The 18,736-nt window shown below is 39.8% G+C and overlaps 1 protein-coding gene across 3 annotated transcripts in view; it reads left to right on the top strand.

The window, feature by feature from the left end:
- Window positions 1–18,736, top strand: part of LOC143846489 (calcium-dependent lipid-binding family protein) — a 119,356-nt gene that overhangs the window by 84,344 nt on the left and 16,276 nt on the right. For 2 of the 3 annotated variants that reach the window (XM_077354924.1, XM_077354926.1), the window contains 13 exons: window positions 535–1,053; window positions 1,358–2,191; window positions 2,287–2,366; window positions 6,277–6,733; window positions 6,855–6,941; window positions 15,703–15,858; window positions 15,960–16,144; window positions 16,243–16,776; window positions 17,131–17,308; window positions 17,470–17,612; window positions 17,693–17,819; window positions 17,991–18,212; window positions 18,345–18,701. In XM_077354924.1, the coding sequence (XP_077211039.1) occupies window positions 535–1,053; window positions 1,358–2,191; window positions 2,287–2,366; window positions 6,277–6,733; window positions 6,855–6,941; window positions 15,703–15,858; window positions 15,960–16,144; window positions 16,243–16,776; window positions 17,131–17,308; window positions 17,470–17,612; window positions 17,693–17,819; window positions 17,991–18,212; window positions 18,345–18,701 (3,879 nt within the window). The remainder of the gene's footprint in view (window positions 1–534; window positions 1,054–1,357; window positions 2,192–2,286; window positions 2,367–6,276; window positions 6,734–6,854; window positions 6,942–15,702; window positions 15,859–15,959; window positions 16,145–16,242; window positions 16,777–17,130; window positions 17,309–17,469; window positions 17,613–17,692; window positions 17,820–17,990; window positions 18,213–18,344; window positions 18,702–18,736) is intronic. The other variant, XM_077354925.1, reaches the window with a different exon arrangement.

The raw sequence follows: 18,736 nt of genomic DNA, 5'->3' as shown, positions 1-18,736 counted from the left end.
TATTTTGTGCCATGTCACAAATATCTCTGATATTTTCAAAATATCGCGTTTTTATCACAATATATTGATAAAACGACAAAATTCCGAAATAATCCCAAGTTTTTTTTTAAATATAGCGATATTTTCATTTTTATCATAAAATATCGCGATAATTTCATGATATTATCTCGATATTTTTAGGGTGATGATATTTTCACCCCACCTGCAGTACTTGCGCACCCCCCTTATAAAGTGATTTGACATGAAGTTGCCCACTTTTCACGTCAAATCAGGTTATAAGGGGGGTGTGCACGTAATGTAGGGGGGTGAAAATGTCATCTCCCTATTTTTATGATATTTATATTTTATATTTTTTTTCTTAAATTTTATATATTTATATATTTTTTAAATAATTTTTATCCTTTTTTCCCAATATAAACCCGAAAAAAATAATATATCCGGAGATTTTTCTTGCCGAGAAATTCCCTAGAACGATATTTGTGACATAGATTTTGTGTATATTCTCTTACTCATGTTATAATTATGCTCTTTCAGGGTCAGTTGTCTACTGACGATGGGGGCCAGGATAATGGGTGTTTATTGGTTTCTACCTTCTACTTTGAAAAGAAAACAATCCTCAACTTTCAAAGAGAGATGGAAAGTACAACCTCCAGTGATAGGGAGGTGGGATTTTGGGTTGGACTTCATCCAGAGGGACCATGGGAGAGCTTTCGGTCACTGCTACCACTATCAGTTGTTCCCAGAACATTAAATGAAACTTTCTTTGCCTTTGAAGTTGTCATGAAGAATGGAAAGAAACATGCAATCTTTAGGGCTCTTGCTGTGGTCGTAAATGATGCAGATGTTACTCTGGAAATATCTGTATGTCCCGCGGCTTTGCTTGATATCCGCACTCTTCCAAACTCAGAACCAAACAGCTGTGCAATAGTGACTGAAGAGATCTTTGAGAACCAGCGTTATCAACCAATTTCTGGTTGGGGAAACAAGTGGACTGGGTTCCTTGGCAATGATCCAGGCCATTGGAGCACAAGAGATTTTTCGTACTCATCCAAGGTGAGTCCCTAGCCACAGTTAGCAATTTCCGGTATCAGTAATTTAATTTATCTCATGATATAAGTTAGGCCCGGTTTGGATTGTAGGAATTTTCTGGAACAGTTTGGAAAGGAAAAATATTTCCAAACGGGGAGCTTCAATTTATGATGATATCTCTCTAAATTATACATAATCACATTATTTCCCTCTAAATTGTGAAAAGAAAAAAATTCCTGACAATTATTCCATCAGAAACGTTTTTCTTGCAATCCAAACGGGGTCTTAGTTGCTCTTAAACTTACCAATTGTTTTCTTTATTTTTAAGGATTTTTTTGTGCCCTCCCTCCCCCCGGGCTGGCAATGGACATCTTCCTGGACCGTAGAAAAATCCCAGTTTGTGGACAGCGATGGTTGGGCGTATGGACCTGACTATCAGAGCCTGAAATGGCCGCCAAATACTTCTAAATCAAGCACAAAATCAGCTTCAGATTTCGTGCGGAGGCGGCGTTGGATATGTACAAGGCAACAAGTACCTGATAGAAGTGTTCATAACATGAGGAATTTTGTCACTATCATAAGGCCAAGATCATCGACTGTTTTACCTTGGAGGAGCATGGATAGGGATGCCAACTTGTGTCTTCAAGTTCGTCCCTATGTTGAATCTCCCCGGGCCCCATACACGTGGGGCCATGCAGTTACCGTTGGTTCTGGCTACTCCTATGGGAATGACCAACCATTAATGGATCAGAATTCTTTTTCTAGGAAAAATACCATAAAATCCGAAAATTCTTTGACGTCTCCTCCTGTTTTAAAGCTAAACCAGCTCGAGAAGAAGGATATGCTTTTGTACTGTAATCCTAGCAATGGCAGTAAACAATATTTCTGGCTCAGTGTCGGGACAGATGCCTCAGTTCTTCACACAGAATTAAACAGTCCAGTTTACGATTGGAAAATATCTATCAACTCACCTCTCAAATTGGAAAATAAACTTCCTTGTCAAGCGGAATATGCCATCTGGGAGAGAACAAAAGAAGGGAACAGAGTTGAGAGACAACATGGTATTATCTCAGCTGGAAACAGTGTCTTTATTTATTCAGCTGACGTCCAAAAATCTATCTATCTTACATTGTTTGTTCAAGGTGGTTGGGTTCTAGAAAAGGTAAATAAATTCGGGTCATGATATGCAACAGCTTTTCATTGGAACTCCATGTAGAGACTGTATTTATTCCATGTAAATTGCATTTTGATTTTCAGCAGGACGCTGTTCTGATTTTGGACCTTTCAGCTGTTGACCATGTCTCATCCTTTTGGATGGTTCACCAACAAAGTAGTAGGTATGTAGTACCAATAACTTCTCATTCACATTGTACAAACTACCTATTTACGACTATGTCACAAATATCATTCTCGGGAATTTCTCGGCAAGGAAAAATCTCGGGATATATTATTTTTTTTTTATTTTTTCGGGTTTATATCAGGAAAAAATGATAAAAATAAAATTATTTAAAAAATATATAATTGTATAACATTTAAGAAAAATAAAAAATAAAAATATCGTGATATTATCCCTATATTTTATGATAAAAATGAAAATATCGCTGTAGTTTTAAAGTCTCGGAATTATTTCAGGATTTTGTCGTTTTATCAAAATGTCACGATATTTTGAAAACATCGGAGATATTTGTGACATAGATTTACTAAGCCGGAAAGCGTAATCTTTAGAAAGCTTGGTAAGTAAACGGCAGTTAAAATGATCACTTGAGCCATAGGAACTGCAGTTTGCCATGACTCATGATAGCGATCAGAACCATTGATTCAGTGAGCCCACCATATGGATTGTCATAGCCCAAAAATCAGAGTGAATGGATAATCTGAACCATCAGATCAGTGCAACCTTTTCCCATCGAATGTGGATCATCTCTCATTTTGGGTTCAATTTATTATGATAATCCATTTGCATGTCAGTGATCAGATGGCAACAATCATTTGGTGGCCATAATTTTTCTCTAATGAAGTGACAATCTACTTCTATAGTTCGTTGTCTCTAATTGGGAGGGGTAGAATTTCTATAGTTCATTGTGGCCCATCTACATGGTAGTCCATTGTCTGAAGTCTCAACAGTCCTGATAATCAATCGTACGTGGGTGACACATGTATGGAAGAGATGAAGGGGGTAGAGACACAATTTTCTATGGGTCGATTACGTCATGCTAGCAAACTCCTTGAACACACATATCTTGAATCCTTTGATTGTGCTACTGATTACAGTATTAATCTCGTGTACTTTGTCATGGGAACAATGATCACTTTTTCCTCCACTTTGTCTCTAATGAAGTGATAGTCTACTTCTATAGTTCTATGTGCTTGGTCCTTTCATTGAAGACTTGATTGATACTTATATGAAATGCTGCTTGGTTGTCTCAAAACATTTTAATAGCCATATTCATTCTCATCCTAATATCTCTGTCAAGCACTTGTATCCAAATGAGCTCACATGTGACATGTTCTATTGCTCTATACTCTACGCCGGCACTTGACCAGGCAAAAACTGCTTGATTTTTTATTTTCCATGTAAGCAAATTTCCCTATAAAATGTGCAATATTCATTGATAGACCTATGATCAATAACAAAGCCAGCGCAATCAGCATCATAATACCAAGGTTGCCAGAGCGGGAATCAAAGGCTCCCAAGATGGTCGGAAGCGGGAATTGTGAAATCGTCGGAGTGTCGCCGAGGAATTGTTTGGGAATCGCTTGGGAGTTGGGCATCGCCAGGGAATCTCCTGGGAATCGCCGGGAAATCTCGTTTCACATAACATTAAACCGCGGTTCCCAAAAGTAGGAATCGGGTTTCCGGGGAATCATAAAACGCGATTCCCAAAAGTGGGAATCGAGTTTCCGGCGAATCCGAACCGGGATTCTCAGTTTTGGGGGATTCAAGAAAATTCCCGTTTCGGATTCGAGAACCCAGGAATCGAGGTTCCCCACTCCCAGGGAAGAATCCTACTTCCTTGCATAATACCCTCTATATCCATATGTACATGCTTAGCATATAGGATGCCTTCCCCAAGGACCGTTTTAAGGTAGTTGATAATCCTGTAGATTGCTTTCAAGGTCAGTCGAACGAGGTGCAAACGTGAACTGGATGACTACACTTCATATGAAATATCAGTGCAACTGATCGTGAGGTAATCAGTTCTCCAACTAGTCTCTGATACTTCCTCGGATTAGAGAGCTCTCCATGTCGACCGTGCAATTTATGATTTTGCTCCATATGATTGTTCTATGGTTTGCACCCAAATCCTCTATTTCTCATAGTAGGCCCAACAAAAACTTCTCTTGAGAGGTGGAAATTCCCCTGTTCTATCTTGCCAATTCAATTCTTAAAAATTATGTAAGAGGTCCAAGGTCTTTGATGTAAAATAACTTCCAAGATGCCCTTTCAATTCTTTCTCACCATTCAAGGTAAATAAAAGAGGAAAATATCTTCAAGTTGCTTTCTCTGTACCTTTCTTAGCTTCAAAGGTTTAACCATCTTCCTAGAGCTTCTCAATTACCTTTTGTACCATGCAGCCATGCCCACATTGTTTGGGTGATGCAAACCATTCATTTGATGGGCCCTGACATAGATAGGGTGTGCCCAAAAAATCAGCTCCATAGGATCATCCTAACCCTTCTATTTGTCCAGGTTAAAAATGGTTAGATTTGTGGAGATTTATACCCGTCCATTTTAACCAACCAAATCAAAGGGTTGGGATGATCCTATTGAGCTGATTTTTGGGACACACCCTATCTATGTCAGGGCCCATCAAATGAATGGTTTGCATCACAAAAACAATGTGGGCCCCCACTGTTTTTTGGCCGACTTAGCAGATAACTTATCTGCTCGACCCTCCACAATCATTTTTCCCTATATATATATGTGTGTGTGTGTGTGTGTATAGAGAGAGAGAGAGAGGAAATGGTTTGTGAGCAGCTGCTCAGATAGCTTATATGAGCATTGATTTTTAAAACAAGGGTGGGCCCACATTTTGGGGGTGAGGGGTGATCCTAAGCATTCATTTGGAAGGCCCCATCATGGATGGGGTGTGTACAAAAAATCAGCTCCATTGGATCATCTTAGGGTGTCCATTTGTGGAGGAAAAGACTGCCAGATACTGTTTGTCCACAAATCTGCCCATTTTTTCCCTCCACAAATGGAAGGGTTAGGATGATCCAATGGAGCTGATTTTTGGTACACACCTCATCCATGATGGGGCCTTCCAAATGAATACTTAGGATCACCCCCTCACCCACAAAATCTGGGCCCACCCTTGTTTTAAAAATCCATGCTCAGATAGCTTATCTGAGCAGCTGCTTCAAAAACTCATGTGGCCCTACATTTGTGGGGTGATCCAAAGCATTCATTTGGAAGGCCCTTCCATGGATAGGGTGTGTACCAAAAATGAGCCCTTTAGGATCATCCTAACCCTGCCATTTGTGGAGGGAAAATATGGTCAGAAACAGTGTCTGTCCATTTTACCCTCCACCTTTGATTGGGTTAGGATGATCCTATAGGGCTCATTTTTGGTACACACCCTATCCATGGAAAGGCCTTTCAAATGAATGCTTTGGATCACCCCAAAAATGTGGGCCACATGAGTTCTCTCTCTCTCTCTCTCTCTCTCTCTCTCTCTATATATATATATATATATATATATATATATAGGGAAAGTTGTTTCTGCGCTGACGCTACCAATTAAAAAATATGTGGGCCTGCATTTTTTGGATGATCCAAAGCATTCATTTGGATGGTCCAAAGATAGATAGGGTGCACAAAAAATAGCTCTATAGGATCATCCTAACTCTTCCATTTGTGGAGGTTAAAATGGACAGATAAATCCAAAAAATGTGGGCCCACATGATTTTTAACAGGGCAGTGGAGATACGCGATCTATGCTTGAGCGCAGAAACAGTTTTCCCATATATATATGTGTGTGTGTGTGTGTGGGTGGGTGGGTGGGTGGGCGGGCGGGGGAGGGGGGGATAGCATTTCATACGAATCGTTATTGTTCTGATTTATTTTATTTGGGATGTGGAATAACTCTTATTCATCTTATGTATTTTCTGCACAGGATTGTTACATGTGAGTTATCCCATATAAGTGGAAATTATGGAAACATTTTTTTTTATATCACTTCATATATTTTGAATTGAATCCATTTGCAGTGTAGAACCCTTTTTATGTCTGTATTTTTGCTACAGGAGATTGCGTGTGAGCATTGAACGCGACTTTGGTGGAACTAATGCTGCACCCAAAACAATTAGGTTGTTCGTTCCATATTGGATTATTAATGATTCATCTTTACCTTTGGCATACCGAGTAGTTGAGGTCGAACCTTTGGATAATACAGAGACTGATTCCCTCTCACTCTCTAGAGCAGTTAAATCTCCAAAGGTAGCATTGAAACGTCCCAAAAATTCAACTGATGGGGGAAACCCAAGCTCAATGAAAAACATTCAAATACTAGAAACAATTGAAGACTCAACTCCGACGCCTATCATGCTATCTCCCCAAGATTATATGAGCCGGAGCGGGATTTTGACATTCCCATTGAGAAGTGATGCATCATCTCTTTCCCACCGTGTGGGTATTGCAATCGCTCTCTGTCGATCTGAACATTATAGTCCTGGAATTTCTCTTATGGAACTCGAAAAAAAGGTAAAAAAGAATATACAAACTAATGGTCGTTTCATATTTATAATGGCTATGTAATTTTCTTATTGTTCAAATTTTATTTAAATTCATGAACGAGGTGGGAAATTGCCTGTTATTTTTGCAGGAACGGGTTGATATTAAGGCATTCAATTCCAAAGGATCCTATTACAAGCTTTCGGCATTGCTTAGCATGGCATCAAACAGAACAAAGGTTGAACTCGATTATTTACACTCCCTTCTTGTATGATCATATGAACTTACAGAATAGATAGACTGAGGGTGTTGATGTGAAGACATTCATTTCCAATGGTTGTTATTACAAGTTTTCTGCCATACTTAGCATGGAATCAAATAGAAGAAAGGTTGAACTTAATGATTTACATTCTCTTCTTGGATTTAACCGTAGCGCGAGGTAAGCAGACAAGTAGACTAATTTGGAGAAAATAATCACACGTTTCAACTCAGAACAAAGGCTGAACACTTACATTTTGCTTCTACACTAGACCTCACCATTATGGATGTTTTACTTTTCCATATTTTGGAATTTCATAAAACCAAAGTATGATAGCCCAAATGTCACCATCTATCAATAAGAGGACCAGCCCAATTAACATATGAGAAGGTATATGCAGTCGTTTATTCGGAGCAAACAAAATCTCGCACAGATAAAGACTTAAGGTACCTAAGAACTCTATGAAAGGCCTCCAAGTGGGCACTCAAAGAGCATCCATGAAATGACATGCAAACCCAGTTCATAAGCATCTGAGCTTCTCCCTCTTCTATGAAAGATTTAATAATTTATATTATTAAAGAAGCACAAAATCTTGATTATATGCACACGGGCTACTATTTGTTTGAAAACTAGTAATAATAACTTTACAGAGACAAATATCAGATGCATTGATTTGTGAATCTATGTGAACACGGACCTGATCAAGTTCAGTGTTCCTCTTCTTTCTTTTGAGATTCACACAAAGGGATCCTATGTTCTTGTTTCAGGGGCTTTAAGGAGAACAGGGGATAGGTTTAATGGTTGGTGGAATGTAAGGTGAGATTAGAGCGATTAAAAAAGGACTAGTGGGTGTTTATTTGCTGGGAACTTAGGGATGCCTGGTATTTTGAATGGGGTGGTTGAATTGAAGAAGAGGTGGAAAGGGTTGTGTTGCATTCATGAAAAGATGGAACACAGTTTGATGGGTTGCATTTCTGGAAAGGGTTGGGTTGAATTCAAGGAGGCCTGTTGTGGGACTTTTCTCTTTTTTTTTTGGTTTATGAGCACAGTACTACTTTTTGTATCTCTCTATTTATTCTACCTTTTCTACATTAATCATTCCTTTGTGGATTGTTTACTTTGAGTCCTTGACTTATGATGACAATGAGTGAGAATATAACCCCCAAACGTTCCACATTCCCACTAGCTGTTTCTTCTCAGATACACACCTACGTCAAGAAAGTATAACATCTGAACCTAGAACTTCCTTTTGTAATATAATTTCCAATACTCAAGCTATTCCTTGCTACTGCTTTGTTTCTTTTGTAAACTTCTTATAAAAATTTGTTGTTTACAATATTGGTGTTTATTTGCATGATCTAAACCCTCGATTTGCATGATGTAAACCATTCATTTATTGGCCATATTGTAGATAGGTCTTTGCCCAAATATCTTATTGAGAAAATGAACCTAGCCTTTTGACCTAATAGGTGTAAAATGGACGACTCAGAAAAGTTATACCCCCTTTAGTTTACCGTGCATATTGGAACAAATGAAGTCAATTCAAGCGTAAACCAATGCAATATAAGTACATTACTCGGAAATGGTTTACTATGAAATGGGTTATCCCCTCATATTTACCCTCATTGGAACAGACCTTAAATGAAAATGTTCTCATATACTCATTGACTCTATGATAAATGTGCTCAATTATTCCTTTCTGACTACGTTTTCTGGACACGTCAAAATTTGAACATTGACCTGTGTCGACATGGGTTTGGATACGGGTACTCATTTTCAGAATGGAAAACAAAAACAAACTACTTTGACATTTTTTACATGTTATCCAAAGGTTTTTATGTGTTGCACGTGTTACCCGGTTAAAAAACAAAACACTTTTTTTACTGTGTTACAGTTTTTTTGTACTTTTGACTGCCGCAGGATTGATGCTTATACATTCCTAGCTTGTTACAAATATCGCTCAACTTTGCTTTATTCAATGGCTTTGTGAACATATCAGGCAACTGATCTGCAGAACTCGTGAATACAATACATATTTCCCCCTTCTGAATTCTCTGACGAATGAAGTGACAGTCGACTTCGATGTGCTTTGTTCGCTCATGGAAGACTGGGTTTGTCGCAATATAGATAGCAGCCTTGTTGTTACAGTACAACTGTGAAGGCGAAGAAGATACCATATCAATCTCAGACAGAAGTGATCTCAACCGGATAATCTTTGTACTCGTGTGTGCCATCGCTCTGTATTCTGCCTCAGCACTTGACTTTGCAATGACATCCTGCTGCTTGCTTTTCCATGACGCTAGGTTACCTCCTACAAATGTAAAATACCTGGTAGTCGATCTCCTGTCTGCAGGATATCCAACCCAATCAGCATTACAGAATCCCTCAATTCGCATATGACCATGTCTCTTGAATAATACGCCCTTTCCTGCTGCACCCTTCAGGTATTTAAGAATCTGAATCACTGCACTCCAGTGTGAGGTACGTGGGGAGCTCATGTACTAACTGACTACCCCTACAGCATAAGATATATCAGGACGAGTAACGGTAAGGTATATGAGCTTACCCACAAGTCTTCTATACTTACGAGGGTCCTCCAACAGGTCTCCTTCTTCTGGAACTAGTTTTACATTAGAATCCATAAGTGCAGACCAAGGCTTTAAATTTCGACCGAAACCGAAATAGGGTAAAGTCGAATCGTTATAAAATTTTGATCGAAATTTCTTTTCCCCTGAAATTTAGGGCCGAAATTTAAGGAATATCTCCAAAATATTAGTTTTTTATTCATTATTTAATATTATCCCGAAATTTCAGCCGAGATTACCGAAATTTCGTAGATTTCGTCGAAATTTGGTTCCGGATAAAATATTACATTATTTAAGTTAGATCGATTTCCCCGTAATTTTGAAAATTTCGGCTGAAATTTCTGTTTCGGTGAGGACCAAAACGCATTCCGAAACCGAAATTTAAAACCTTGGTGCAGACATAGGTTTTACGCCAAGATTTCATGTCTCCTCCAAATCTAAAACATACTTCCTCTGTGATAGAGACAAACCACTAGAGGAGTATGCCACCTCTATCCCAAGAAAATATTTGAGCCGTCCCAAGTCTTTTGTAGCGAACTCTCTTTGTAAGGTCTTCAGTTTCTGGATTCCCCCTCTTTTTAAGGTCTTCAGTTTCTGGATTCCCCCTGAATTACTACCTGTGATGATGATATCGTCAACATATACAATCAATAGAATGCACCCTGCTGAGGACTGATGACTGAATACTGAATGATCAGCTCACTGTCTCAAACCAAACCGCATAACGGCCTCACTGAACCTACCAAACCATGCTCGTGGAGACTGCTTCAAGCCATATAGGGATTTCCTAAGCGACAGGCAGAAGAGGACATCTCCCCTTCAGCAACATACCCTGGAGATTGCTCCATATACACCTCTTCATGAAGGTCGCCATGCAGAAAAGCATTTTTCACATCTAATTGATGAAGATGCCAACCATGATTGGCTGCAAGTGACAGGAGAACGCAAATAGATGGTATCTTCGCAACTGGAGAGAATGTTTCATTGTAATCAACTCCAAACGTCTGAGTATATCCTTTAGCCACGAGACGAGCTTTCAAGCACTCAATAGTACCATCTGGCAAATATCTTATGGAGAATATCCAACGGCAGCCAACAGGTCTAGCACCAGAAGGGAGGGAAATCAGATCCCATGTCTGGTTGGAATGTAGAGCACCCATCTCAGGCTCCATGGCAGCACGCCAGCACGCCACCCTAGGTGAGCTAGAGCCCCATCCAAAGACTATGGTAACACAACATAAGACATAGTGAGCACAAAACTTTTGAAAGAAGGAGTTAAACGATCATAGGAAACAAAATTAGATATAGGGTGTGCAGTAGAATGAGAGCAAGTACGAGAGGCGATAGGCAAGTCAGATACAACTGCGGGAGAGGGAAGAGATGATACCTAGGTAAAGGGTAAAGAGATCTCTTCCTGTGAGGACGATGTCTCGGGTCGAGAAGTAGGCGGCCAATCCTGCCGCTGACGCCACTGGTAGTGCTTTGTAGTAGCCGGTGGAGCCAATGTGGGAGCACAGGATTCGAATTGACCGGCAGGACATTCAGAAGGTGATGGTAATGGAGCCGGAACAATGTCCGGAAGAACTGGGAGAGAAACAGACAATAAAGTGGTCTTGCCTAGAGAAGAAGAGGAAGAGCTAGCCGAAGGAGTGGGTTGGGTACGGACTTCAGTGGTCATGCCTAGAGAGGGATCCACAATGACAGGTGGCTCCATAATGACAACAAATGATGAGAGAACGGAAATACCCACAACAATCGGGCCTCAGAGAATGAACAACAAGGTGGAGAAACCAACTAACTGAAACAATCGGTCATATCGCGACTCCGCAGACGAAGAACACGAGAGATAATGGAGCCATGAAGAAGATGAGACGGAGCCGCAAAGGAAGCATCAAATAACAACCGAAATATCTCAGTACATTGGAAGAAGTAGGTTAGGGTTCAAGAAGTGGGAAAATAGGGTTGGGGGTGTTGGGAATGTGTGTGTGTGTGTGTGGGGGGGGGGGGGGCGCTAGTTGTTGTGTCTGTGTGTTAGCCATAAGGCTAAGAGGGAAGGAAGGGGCCGTACTGCCACTGGAGAAGAGGAGGAGGGGTAAGGTAGAGGAGGAGGGGCGTGGGATCTGGGGGGGTGGGGACGGAGAAGAGGAAGGATGAGGAGGGGTATGGTAGAGGAGGCGGAGGAGTTTGGGGATGAAGAAGATGAAGGCTAAGGGTTTTCCCTAGGTATCAGAAACCCTAGGGCTTTGATACCATGTGGAGAGAGAGTTTGGAGAAAGAGAATTCTGAGTTAGGGCTAGGCTCCCCCTCACTGAAGTACTTATATAATAAGAGAAAGAGTACAATGACAAGAATTCCCATACTAGGCTTATTCTAACATAGGTCACATCATCATAGCTTACAAGGCTAGCTAATACATAAAAAAAAGTATTCTATAAAAAGAACAGTCTGACATGTTCTGCAAATACATATAAATATAAATATTAGGTTAAGAAAGAGAGAAACTTCTTTCCCTTTTTCCCCTAATACTTGCCTTCCACTACAGTGAGATTGAATTATGCTACTTGCTTAAAATTATATATATAAGGTGAATTGAACTCTACTACTTGCCGCAAAATATGGTGCATATGAACACGTCAGACAATAGTCCAAAAATACATCGTAATTCAATGTATATAAGGGGCACTAATCGATATTTATATTCATATTTTTTGGTTGCCACTGATTTTTATTGTAAATATATTGTCATATTCCATTTTCCAACTGTGTCCCTGTTTCTGGATTTTGGAAAATTTCCTTATCCAACACTCCGTGTCCATATGCACAAATCATAGCTTTCTGATAATCAATTCTTGTTTCATCTTAAAATAAATTTTTAAAAAGGAATAAGTAGACAGTTTGTATCAATATGTTATTGTTTCATCTTAAAATATTTGTAAAAGGGAACAAGTAAACAATTTATATCAATGTGGTATCCCAGTTTTATTTTTTTGAAGTGACAAATATATTCATACCAGCAAATTTACAATGGGGACCAGTAGTCCTACCAGATTTACATAGTATGAATTGCCCAGGAGCATTCTCCTTGGCCCAAAAGAAAAACCCAGTCTCCCTTACATTACCCAATAGCCTCAATTGTATCGAATCTAACAAAAAGTGCCATATTTGTGGGCCCCACCAAGTCAAGTTCGTGACCTACCGCGTCACATAGACTTCTCCACCACTTTCCAGCTGGCGAATTCGTTTTTCAAAAATCCCGCTCAAAGGCCCACAGCTATTGTGCGCCGCTAACCGTGCACGAAAGCCAACCCATCAACACATCCGATCTCCAGCGATCTCCATCTCGCACTACCACAAAACTCCGGCGAATCCCCATTAAAAATATCTCAGTTCCTTCCACCATCCTCTCCATTTCCTGCTTCAACTCAGCCCATGTATCTTCTCTTTCCAATCTCCATTGCTATTTCTTATTACCTTCCAATCTCCATAGCTTTTGCTCAGACGTGACCCTCTACCCCTCTTCTTACCACCCAAAAATTCTCCCCCCCACTAGAATCAAATCATCTAATACTCCCCTCATCCTTCTTCCTTCAAAATCTACTCTCCAAACCCTAACCCTAAAGACTATAATACTCCCTTTATCCTCCCCCCTTCAAACCCTAATCCAAACCCTAATCTCCACACCCAAACCCTACCGACTATGAATTCCCCCTTCAAACTCTAAACTCCAAACCATAACCCTAACGACCGTAATACCGTAACAACCATAATACTCCCCTCCTCCGCCTCCTCCTGCAAACCCTAACGACCGTAATACCGTAACAACCATAATACTCCCCTCCTCCGCCTCCTCCTGCAAACCCTAACCCTACATGGCTAAAAAGGCATTGCCGCCATCCGCAACCTCCCTTACCTCCACATCACACCTCCTCCTTTACCCCTAATTCCGGCCACCCTTTTCCTTACTCCTGCCACTTCCGCAGCCTTCGATGACTCCCCAACCCTCTTTCTCCATCAACCCTAACTAGATCCGGCCCTTCCACCATTAAATCAGACCTTCTCGAACCCACCTTCAGCCACCATCTCTGCAATTCCTGCGTGATCTGCCCATCTTCGGGCAACATCCGGCCACCGACTTCTCCCTTGCCCATCAAGGGAGAGAGAGAGAGAGAGACCAGGAGAAAGAGGGAGAGAAACAGTAACGACCCGGATCTGGGGCAAATTTTTTAGACATGATTTTTTTTTAAATCCCAAAATCCGAATCGCTGCCCCAAAAGGGAAACAACAACTAAAAAATTATACTACATTAACAGAATGTCTAGTATATGATTTATCTCAACCCCAAAAGAAATCCTATGAGTGCTCTCTCCCATCCTAAGTGCTACCTAGACTTGTTCATCGGCAAAGGCTCCTTCACTTTCCTCACCTACAAAGTCTGAAAAATAATCTAAGTCAAACAGCAAGCTCATGTGACTGGCTTGGATAATAAAAGTGACAAGAATGAAAATCTGCATTATAAAGATGTTTCTCATGGCATTCACATGTGATAAGGAAAAGCAATAAGAATTATAAGATTTATTGCTAAGGATAAAGAATATCAATATGCGTGTGAGAATGTCAATGGAATATACTAAAAATAGCAAATCATGGAATCATATAAGAGAGCCTCAATCATACAAAGTACATATAGAAAGGTTTATTATGAGAAGTATCATGTCATCTCGACGAGGTATATGGGTCATATATATCTCCTCATAAGTATATACACGATGGAAATCATCACAAACCTGTCGGTAAGTGGCCACACGTAGCTCTATGGCTTTCTCGCACTTTTAGTACGAGACATAATATTAATAAATAAATAAAAAACACTGTGTATATAGATTATGGCCTAAAAATAAAAAGTCCTATCACAGGAATTTCTACGAGGATAATCAGTTTATTCAATGACATTGGTGCAAAAAGAATGTGAATAATCACAGGAAACAAAATATAATCACAGAAATCATAATCGTAAATAATATTATGAAAGTCAGTCATCACTTGCCTTACAGTTTGAGTGTAGAATGAGATGTGAAGCTCTATGTACCAATTGGAAAAGAACTCGAAGACGAAAACCCAAAACGACGAAAAACACCAATTCTTTTTCTCCTTTTCTTCTCGTCTTCTCTCTCTCTCTCTCTCTCTCTCTCTCTCTCTCTCTTGGTGTGCACAAGTAGGGTTGCAAAAGCCCATGTTTTGGATTTTTAATAGCTACTGAGTTTTGTGATTAAAGTTGGTTTCCCAATTAGATTTAATGTTAAAAGTTAGTTTCCTCATCTAAGTCTTCCACAATTAGCAAGAGTCCATCTTTATTAAAACTCCCTAAGGGTGTAGATATCACATTTAACAACTAAACTAAAGTTTTAAATAAGAATAAAAACCCAAAAGTTGCCTAATAAGACAAAACTCGTAATAGAAAAAAGGTCATAACTTGCTCAAATCACGTCCGAATCGCTAAATCTTGGGTCCGTTAGCCGGGACCAAAATCATGTCGAACGGAGAAGATTTGATACCCCAAAAATAGGTTATACTAAAAAAAATGAAAATACACTGTTGTGATTTTTGGTCTGGGGGATCTACGGTCCAGATTTAATTAAGGTTATTAACTTTCTAGGCCCGTGTGGGGCCGGGTCTTTACAGAAACCAGGAGAGAGAGAGAGAGAGAGAGAGCAGAAGAGAGAGACCAGAGAGAGAGAGAGAGAGAGAGAAGAGAGAGGGAGAGAAACCAAAGGAGAGAGAGAAGAGAAAGAGAGAGAGAGAGAAACCAGCAGAGGGAGAGAGAGAGAGAGAGAGAGAGAGAGAGAGAGAGAGAAAGAGAAACCAGAGAAGAGAGGGGGGGAGAGAGAGAGAGAATGACGGCCTCCCTCCCTAGGGTTTCCGTCAACCTAGGGAGGGAGGCAAAAATCACCTCTTTTTTCGCATCCAAATCCCCATAGTGTTTTTTTCATTGGGACTTTTATATATCCCAGTTTATGTTGATAGATAGTTCCATGCTTAATCATCTTTTGCATCTTGTTTTGTATGGGTCTCTTTCTATCCATGTTCTGAATAATATATTTTATATCTCATTGGAATTTTCAGGAACGTGCAACTGCTAAAGTAGATTTTATGTGCAGGTCGTTCGTTTTCAACCGCAGACCGTATTTATTAATAGAGTTGGCCGTAGTCTATCTTTGCAGCAATGTGGAACTCAATCAATAGAATGTTTACATCCCACTGATCCTCCTAAAATGCTTCAATGGCAATCTACATCAAAAAGTGAACTATTGAAGGTAAGCACCACTGTGTATTGTTGGATCAACTGGGTTCAGTTTTTGGAAATGCATTTCCAATATATTCTCTTGACTTGTTGGCGGTGGTGTCTGATCTTCAGGTGCGGCTGGATGGATTCAAATGGAGCACGCCATTTAGCATTGACAACGAAGGAATGATGTGTGTTTCATTGAAAACTTGTGTGGGAAATGACCAGACATCTCTAAGAGTAGAAGTACGAAGTGGAACAAAAAGCTCCCGCCATGAAGTCTTTTTTCGCCCTCCTTCCCTTTCAAGCCCTTTCAGGTTAAAAGAAATTAGTACCATGTTTCTTGTTTCATGTTTGTTGCTTTTGATTGTAATTTTCCAGCGATCAAGAGTGATTATCAAGTGTTAATCAACAGGATTGAAAACCGTTCTATGTTTCTACCTATTCGTTTTCGGCAAATAGAGGGTAGCGATGATTCTTGGAGGTCTCTTCCTCCTAATGCCTCTGCTTCATTTTTCTGGGAAGATCTTGGTAGACTACGGCTACTGGAAGTCTTTGTGGACGGAACTGATCCCCTTAAATCAGAGAAATATAATATTGATCAGATTTCAGAGCACCAACCCATGCAAGTATCTGGTGGACCTGTTAAGGCTCTTTGTCTTACCGTTCTTCAAGAAGGGAAGATGCATGTTGTTAAAATTAGTGACTGGATGCCAGCCAATGAAACTCTATCAGTTATACCTGGAAGAGTTCCTTTATTTTTTACTCAACCGTCCAAAAATGATCCTAAACAATCACCTTCACCTTCGGAATGTGAATTTCATGTTATTGTTGAGCTTGCAGAGCTGGGGTTATCCATTATCGACCATACACCAGAGGAGATTCTATATCTGTCTGTACAGAACCTTCTACTGATGTATTCAACTGGCTTGGGCTCCGGGATCAGCAGGTAGGGTTTTATTTTCAGAGATAAAATCCCATAAATACTCTTTTGGTTCTAAAGTCATGTGTTGCACTTTAGCAAGGATTTAAATTTTGGTTTCGGTTTCAGACATAGCTGAAACCAAAATTTCGGTAAAAAAAACAAATTTAGTAAATTTACCAAAATTTCGGTAATTTCGGCCGAAATTTTGGAAAAAAACTTAAAAAATCACAATTTCCCTAAATTTCGGCCGAAAATTAGGGGTGTGCCTGAGCATGTGTAGCAGTCTTTAGCATGGAGCATCCTTTAGAGCTTCGCTGTTGTTTGGATCATCCAATAAGTATTGGTCCTGCTAACACTTTTATTCTTATTTTTTGGCAGATTCAAGTTGCGGATGCTTGGGATCCAACTAGATAACCAGTTGCCTTTAACTCCTATGCCTGTTCTGTTTAGGCCACAGAGAATTGAAGGCCAACTTGATTACATCTTGAAGTTGTCTATGACGGCGCAGTCAAATGGATCACTAGATTTTTGTGTCTACCCTTATCTTGGTTTCCAGGTATACAAACTCAGCTGTTCATTTCCCTAATGACTTCAATATTCTAATTTTCTAAGGCCCACAAATTTCCACATTTTCTTTTTCTAATTATCTTATTTATCTCGGAGGTTTTTTCCGTATGAACATATTTATTGCGATTATGGCTATTTATAAAAATCTAGGGTCCGGAAAACTCTGCATTTTTAGTCAACATTCATGAACCAGTCATATGGCGCCTTCATGAGATGATCCAGCAAGTTAAGCCCAGTAGGGTATTTGGTGCTCAAACAACTGCTGTTTCTGTTGATCCAATTATACAAATCGGGTATGCATAAAAGCCATTCTTCCATTTTTTATCAGCTTTTGTTTTTTTACATGCACTGAAATAATTTTGTTTAAAAATAGGCTTCTGAACATATCGGAAATCCGATTTAAAGTGTCACTATCAATGTCACCAACTCAACGACCTAGAGGTGTTCTGGGCTTCTGGTTATCCTTGATGACTGCATTGGGAAACACTGAACATATGCCAGTAAGTGTTTTGAAATTGTTCTATTAATCGTTTTGCAGCTTGGGAGTATGGTATCCTTCGAGTGATGATCGTCAATCTTTGCTTGTTTCTAATAATTTTTAGTTTTTTTTTTTAATTTCAATTACAGTCATATTAGGAGTTGATGCAATGATTTTAATACATTTTCATTAGGTTCGGATTAATCAAAGATTTAGGGAAGACTTATGCATGCGTCAAAGTGCTCTCATTAGTGCTGCTATATCAAATATTCAGAAGGATCTTCTGAGTCAGCCTCTTCAGCTACTTTCTGGTGTTGATATACTTGGCAACGCTAGCAGTGCTCTTGGACATATGAGCAAAGGTGTCGCAGCATTATCAATGGATAAGAAATTTATTCAAAGCAGGAAAAGACAGGTTCTGGACATTAAGAAACATTTTCACTTTTATTGCCTCTTCTTGACTAAAAAACTATTACAGACCAAGCTTTTACTTGCCTTTTGTGGCATTGTTGACATGGCTTTTGTTTTTATTATTTCTTATGTCCAGGAAAGCAAAGGTGTAGAGGATATTGGCGATGTTATAAGGGAGGGAGGTGGGGCTCTTGCAAAAGGCTTTTTCAGGGGAGTCACTGGCATCTTGACAAAGCCTCTTGAAGGTGCAAAAACTTCTGGAGTTGAGGGTTTTGTCCAGGGTGTTGGCAAAGGAATAATCGGTGTGGCAGCACAGCCTGTGAGCGGGGTCCTCGATCTATTGTCAAAGACTACCGAAGGTGCCAATGCTGTAAGAATGAAAATAACATCAGCTATAACTTCGGAAGAACAGTTACTTCGCAAACGTCTTCCACGAGTAATTGGTGGGGATAATTTACTCCGTCCTTACGATGAGTACAGAGCACAGGGGCAGGTACGTCAAATTCATCTTTCTACTATTAGGTCTCT

Source organism: Tasmannia lanceolata, unplaced genomic scaffold (assembly GCF_043159265.1).
Source record: "Tasmannia lanceolata isolate RefF3 unplaced genomic scaffold, GAP_Taslan_0.1 ptg000015l, whole genome shotgun sequence".
NCBI classification, from domain to species: domain Eukaryota; kingdom Viridiplantae; phylum Streptophyta; class Magnoliopsida; order Canellales; family Winteraceae; genus Tasmannia; species Tasmannia lanceolata.
This window is presented reverse-complemented; position numbering and strand designations above follow the sequence as displayed.